This window comes from Otolemur garnettii, unplaced genomic scaffold (genome assembly GCF_000181295.1).
Source record: "Otolemur garnettii isolate 467f Iridium unplaced genomic scaffold, OtoGar3 scaffold00010, whole genome shotgun sequence".
Classification (NCBI taxonomy): Eukaryota; Metazoa; Chordata; class Mammalia; order Primates; family Galagidae; genus Otolemur; species Otolemur garnettii.
In genome coordinates this window covers 1,769,281-1,775,951 of record NW_003852405.1, presented here as the reverse complement: position 1 = coordinate 1,775,951, position 6,671 = coordinate 1,769,281, and the positions used below count along the sequence as shown (strand labels likewise).

Here is a 6,671-nt window from a genome sequence, read left to right as displayed (position 1 = left end):
AAAAAAAAAAAAAAAAAAAAAGCCAGCCCACTAAAAATGGGTCTAGACTTAAACAGACATTTCCCCAATATTCAAATGGGCAATAAGCATATGAAAGGGGCTTAACATCATTTGCCAGCAGAGGAGTTATGAACACCAGAAGAAACTGCACTATACCCACTAGTATTGCTAACATTGGAAGGACTGACAATTGTTGAAGTTATGGAGTAACCAGAGTTCTCATACTTTGCTGGTGGGACAACGACTTTGGAATACTGGCAATATCAACTAGGGCTAAACATAACATCTACTTAGCACCCAGAACCCCCATCCAATAGGAATGATGGCTAGTGTGTTTCAAAGATCACGTACAATGATTTAGAACGCAGCTTTACTTTAAATAGCCAATAACTGACAATAATCCATATTACCTGAACAGAAGGATGGGCAAATAAACTGGTTTATGAACATAATTCCAGTATTCATAGAAGAGAAGAGTAAACTATAATGCACACAAATGTGCTGATGCTACAGACCTCAACATAGGTGAGCCTCCAAGACATAACGCTGAGTGAAAGGATCCAGACAGAGGAAAGGACATGGCATGTTATAGCATCTGAAGTCCATGGACATCCAGAACAAGGGAATGACTCCATGTGTTAATGGCCATGTGTTGAATGGTGAACTTGGCAGGACTGAAAGTTTGCTTATAGAAGGGACCTGGTGGAGTGCAACAAATGTCCTCTATGTTGATCTGGGTGGTGATTCCAGAGTATACTAGTGAAAAATGCATAATGGGTACACTTAAGATCTCTGCGCTTTACTGAGTGGAAGTTGCACTTCAGTGAACATATGCATATAAAAAGTACTTTATATCCCTGCACTCTGGGAGGCTAAAGCGGCTACATTGTCTGAGCTCAGGAGTTTGAGACCAGCCCGAGCAAGAGCGAGACCCCATCTCTAATTAAATAGCCAGGCGTTGTGGCAGGTGCTTGTAGTCCAAGCTACTTGGGAGGCTGAGGCCAGAGAATCACTTGAGCAAAGACTTTGAGGTTGCTATGAGCTATGAAGCCACAGCACCCTACCAAGGGCGACAAGTGAGACTCTGTCACCAAAAAAAAAGTATGTTGTACGTTATTCTTCTGCTTGTGTTTGCTTTTCCCCATAGGATGTCAGAGCCATGACATCATGTACTTTTGTCTCTTTCTGGTCGCTGAGGGGGCAGGTGTTGTATGACATCCCGAACCTCACCTGAACATAGCACGTGCTGAATGAATTGCTATTAAGCAAATTACGTTCTAACATAGTAGTGTCTTTTCAAATCTCTTGATTTTTGTTCATGCGTACATCTTTCATTAGGTCCAATTGGTGTGTATGTAGATTTTAAATTCACAGGTTTTTTTGTTTGTTTGTTTTAGAGACAGAGTCTCAGTTTGTCACCCTTGGTAGAGTACTGTGGCATCACAGCTCACAGCAACCTCTAGCTCTTGGGCTTAGGTGATTCTCTTGCCTTAGCCTCCCTAGTAGCTGGGACTACAGGCACCTGCCACAATTCCTAGCTATTTTTCTTGTTGCAGTTTGGCCAGGGCCGGGTCCAAACCCGCCACCCTCAGTATATGGGGCTGGCACCCTACTCACTGAGCCACAGGCGATACCCAGGTTCACAGTTTTTGTCTTTAACATTTCACTGAATAATCTGTACATGTTGGCACTCCACATGCGTGCATTTTTCTAATATTTGATGGCTCTCTGCCATTCCTTCTGTAGATAAATTATAGTTTATCTACAGTTTATCTATAGTTTATCTCTATAGTTTGCCCAGTCATTCTTTCACTGTTTGGGCTGTGGACTTTTCTAATTTATTTTTCTCAGGCATAGCTGTATGATCATCTTTAAACTGTTTCCCTCTTTTGTTTACTTTATTTGGGTAGATCCCCAGTGCAGATAGTGTAAGGCAAAGTGTGGTTTCATGGTGGTGTAACATTATTTCACTGCTCTCCAAAGAAACAAATGAATCTGTGGTGTTGCTGGCAGGGTACCTGGATCTTTCTGTACCACTTTAGGCATTGGTGGGGGTGGGGGTTATATTCATAGCCTCACCTTGTGATATTTTTACAGATTTATAATACAATATTGACATTTTCTGCATTTCCCTTTTTTGTTTATTGGTTGTACATGTTCCTGCCTGATGAATCACTGTGAATATTTCTGTTGATGACTATCTCTCTGTGAGGCTCTCTGTTTACCCATTCTCTACCTGTGCTTAGTCAATTGCTGGAGAAAGGTTGAAGGATGAGCTTGTGGCAGTCAAAACCTTTTTTCCCTATAAGCATAATGTAATTAATTGTGATTCTGTTCTAGGTTTCCTATATCTTAATATAATGGTTAGTATTTTGTTTTTTAGAGACAGAGTCTCACTTTATTGCCCTCGGTAGTGTGCTGTGGCGTCACAGCTCACAGCAACCTCTAGCTCTTGGACTCAGGTGATTCTCCTGCGTCAGCCTCCATGATGTGACACATAATGTCCTCCATTATGTGACACATAATCTTATGTGTCAACTTGACTGGTCTAAAGGATGCCCAGAAAGCTGATAAAGAATTATTTGTGGTTGTGTTTGTGAGGATGTGTCCAGAAATGATTAGCATTTGAATTAGGAGACTGAATAAAAGATCACCCTTACCAGTGTGAGTGCAAATCAACCAGACATTCAGGGACCAGACCGGAACAAAAAGAGAAATGGGAATTTGCTCTCTGTTTTTCAATGAGGTATCCATCTTCTGCTCCGGAACATCTGAGCTCCCAGTTCTCTGGCCCTCAGATTGATCAGGGACTAACACCGTTGCCTCTCATCCTCTACCTCTGTGTGAGGCCTTTCAGCTTGGACTGAATTATATTAGTTCATTCTGCTTCTCTAGCTCACAGGTGGCAGATCTTGGGAATTCTCTACCTCCATGATCATGTGAGCCAGTGCCCATAGTAGACAACAACAACAAAAATATATATGTATATACACAAAGGAAGAGAGAGAGATCCTATTTGTTCTGTTTCTCTAGAGAAACCTGACTAGTACGCATAGCAAACAAATACAGAAATGGATTACAACAAGTGAATAAATTTGTAAAGTCGAACATAGGATACAAATGAGTGTATTCATTTATTTGAGGACTTTTGGTAATATGGAATGCTGGAATAGACTGGCTGAGATGTCTTACGTTATTACTCCAGGGGGCTTTGCGAGGAAGACATCCTCTTTTCTCCTGCTAGATCACCAGCTCTGTTCATCACCATCACCACCATGTTAAGGGCCTCTAAAGGGCAAATCATCTGCCTTTGCGAGGAAGACATCCTCTTTTCTCCTGCTAGATCGCCAGCTCTGTTCATCACCATCACCACCATGTTAAGGGCCTCTAAAGGGCAAATCATCTGCCTGCCTGCACATTTTGCCCATTCATCGTGCATGAGGGTCTCTGGGAGGCTTGGAACCATAGGTGAATGGTGGGGAAGGAGCTGTTTTTCTGGTTACATCCATTACTGATGTCCATGTCTGTAGCTGTCATTAGGTGCTTACAGATTCAACTTTTGGTCATGCCTATGGGGGTGTTAAATGCAGGAAATGTCCCTATAGGGCATTGTAGGTTGGTAGGGACTTGGAGGACCTTTCTTCACACCCTTCACAGTTGTGGTAGATACCTTTTAAAAATAACTTTCTTTTTTTTTGCCTAGCCCTGGCTTAGCAGCTCTTGAAGAATTACCACCTTGGTTCTGGGGTCAGGCTGCCTGGTCCTGGAGCAATGTAGTGAAAGCTCTCCTGTTGGCTGGTGTTAAGGGAGTGGGTACTCCGGACTCCTCTCAGCTAACCCCAAGTTCAAGGGTTCCATTTTCCCAACTGCAAGTTTTGATCCTGCCAGTAGTGTTAGACTAGGGTCTTAACCTTGGTACTTTTGTCATTTTGGATGGCTTAATTCTTTGCATTGTGGGATGTTTAGCAGAATACCCAACCTGTACCTTGTAGATGCCACTAGCACTTCTCAGTTGTGACAATTAAAACAGTCTCCACACAAATTCAAATTTCCCCTGAGAGGAAAATCACCTCCAGTTGAAAATCACTGGGATAGTGGTTGGTGACTAGCATGAAAAAAAAAAATCTTCAATAAACCAAGCAAAAGTATACACTGTGGAAAAGAATCTCTATTTCATAAATATTTCTGGGAGAACTGGATAACCATATGTAAAAGAGGCAAGCTGTACCCACCCCTCTCACTGCTTATAAAAATTAACTCATGATGGATAAAATATTTCTTTTTTTTTAATTAAATCATTGCTGTGTACATTAATGCAGTCATGGAGTACAATGTGCTAGTTTTCTGTATAATTCGAAATATTTTCATCAAACTGGTTAATATAGCCTTCATGGCATTTTCTTTTTCTTTTTTTTTTTTTTATACTTAAAAAGGCTACAAACTTTATTAAAAGTAAATGAAGCATTAATATGTACAGATGGCACATGGTGCCAGTTTTATTTGCAGATATGTGCAGTACTCAAGGTTACAAGTTACACCTTTGCCACAGCCTTGGCTAAATCTTGAACTAATGCAGAATTCAGCTGTGCTACCGTGCTGATCTTAGCATGCTTAGACGTGGCATACTTGTTCTTGATAGTCTAGAAGACAAAAAGCATACCAATTAAAAAAAGAAAAATCATAAGACTTAATTATACAAATATTTAAACATTGACTCCTTAAATTATACAGGCACACAATCTGAATTATCATTTGGCCACATCTTACAATGCCACTGAATTAACTGACTCACCATGTGCTTTGTAAGCCCTTGATTTACCATGACAATATTCTTAGCCAGGTGCTGCATAACAGGAAGAAGGGATTCTTCAGAGTATGATAAGTAATGCTGTAGAGTTGGTGTCCATTCACCATTATCCAAAATCTTCAATGCTAAGCAAAAAGCTCCTGCTGCAATTTGAGAAGGAGCAAAGTGCACCATCTCGTAGTCCAACATAGTCAGTTCCATCAGGTATTTGGCCAAAGTATGTTGCTCAACATCAACCTCTCCAATCTTGGATGCTCTCCGGAGGAAGTGCAGGGGTAGAGGCCGGCCCAGACTGAAGTTTAAAGCTCTTAAAATCTTCATTTCCATCTGTCTGATTTGGTGCTTAGTGTAAGTGTTGTCAGTCACAAAAGCAAAGTCACCAATTTCTGGAGGGTACATTTCTTCATATTTGCTTGCAATAAACATGGCAGTGACACCAACTAGCTGTAGCATCTTCTTGGGTACACAATTATTCTGCATGAACAGATCAATAATGGAAACAGTCATGTACATGGTCTCCTGCAGCAACCTGAATTTCATTTGAACTTGTACTAGCCAGTCAATCAGGATGGCTCTCATGTTTCCAGTGATTTCCTGACCTGCCAGGTATTTTGGTCTGACCGCTTGCTCTTCCTCAAGTTGTCTCAGATAAGCATAAATATCTTTCACATGTTCACTACATAGGTTTGGATCAGCTCCATCTTCTGCATCCACGTCATTCACTGCAAGAATTACATCAGAGAAAGCCTGACATAGATATTCTTCTGCAGGAGCACATCCAGATGTTTCCATTGGACTTGCAGAGGGAGTATCAACCAGAATTGGCTCAGGTGAAAGTTTTTCCTCTTTAACAGGCTCAGGTTCTGGCTCTTGCTCTGGCTCAGGCACAGGAACAGGCTCAGGCACCTTTTCCAGAGGTTTTGATAGTTTCTTAGCAATAACTTTTCCAGTAGGTAAAGTTTTTGCTTCCTGTAGATGAAACAGAAAATGGAATGTTTCTGCATCAAGGATGACAGTTTGAAGGTACCCTCTTAAAGAGAAGTTGGGTAAGATAAGTTACCTTTTTCAGAGGCATTTTGGCAGGCACCTGTTCAGTGACTTTGTTACCAATGTCTCCAAGAGCTGTCCTTGGCCTCAGTCCTGGCTTGGTGGCTGCAGCAGTGGCCATTGGCACACGCTTTGCACCCGCCATACTCATCTTCGCCTTATTTTCAGCATTAATTTTCAGGTTCCTGGTGACTCGGAGTGCCATGGCTTCCTCTTCACCAAACAGCCGCTAAGCAGGGAAAAGCACAACACCGCAACCCCAGACCATCGGAGGCCTTGAAGCCACCGCAAGTCAACAGCCGTTCCTCCGCAGCACGCCCATGGCATTTTCTTAGTTATTATGTTAAGACATTTATATTCTACTTTTAGTACGTTTCACATGTACCCTTGTAAGATGCACCGTAGGTGTGGTCCCACCAATTACCCTCTGGATAAAATATTTCAAAACTTAAGCAGAAAGCATAGGGAAAACTCCTGGTGATAACGACCTAGGGAAAGATTTTACGAAGAAGACTCCATTGGCAACTGCAGCAACAACAAAAATAAATAAATGGGATGTGATTAAGTTAAAAAGCTTCTGCACAGCTAAGGACAGAACAGTTAAAGGAAACAGACAAACTTCAGAATGGGAAAAGATATTTGCATGTTATGAATGACAAAAGGCTAATAACCAGAATCCACAGAGAACTCAAACTAATCAACAACAAAAGGAAACAATCCCATTTACTATTGGGCAAGAGACAGGAACAGTACCTTCTCTGACACTTGAATGGCTAACAAATGCATGCTAAAATGCTCATCTTCTATAATCATCAGG

General features: G+C 41.4%; 1 protein-coding gene across 1 annotated transcript; it reads right to left on the bottom strand.

The window, feature by feature from the left end:
- Positions 1-4,469: 4,469 nt before the first annotated feature.
- Positions 4,470-6,173, bottom strand: LOC100944047 (G2/mitotic-specific cyclin-B1-like). The gene is made up of 3 exons (XM_003784058.2): positions 5,868-6,173; positions 4,793-5,776; positions 4,470-4,640 (listed from the first exon to the last, which is right to left on the bottom strand). The coding sequence occupies exons 1-3, from the start codon at positions 6,057-6,059 to the stop codon at positions 4,533-4,535; spliced, it is 1,284 nt and encodes a 427-aa protein (XP_003784106.1). The 5' UTR covers positions 6,060-6,173; the 3' UTR covers positions 4,470-4,532.
- Between the last annotated feature and the right edge of the window lie 498 nt (positions 6,174-6,671).

Excerpts from the sequence above, each read along its gene's own strand:
- LOC100944047 (XM_003784058.2), bottom strand. The coding sequence starts at position 6,059 with ATGGCACTCCGAGTCACCAGGAACCTGAAAATTAATGCTGAAAATAAG. Across the intron at positions 5,777-5,867 it reads CCAAAATGCCTCTGAAAAAG|GAAGCAAAAACTTTACCTAC; the intron begins GTAACTTATCTT and ends TTTCATCTACAG. Across the intron at positions 4,641-4,792 it reads AAGGGCTTACAAAGCACATG|ACTATCAAGAACAAGTATGC; the intron begins GTGAGTCAGTTA and ends TTTGTCTTCTAG.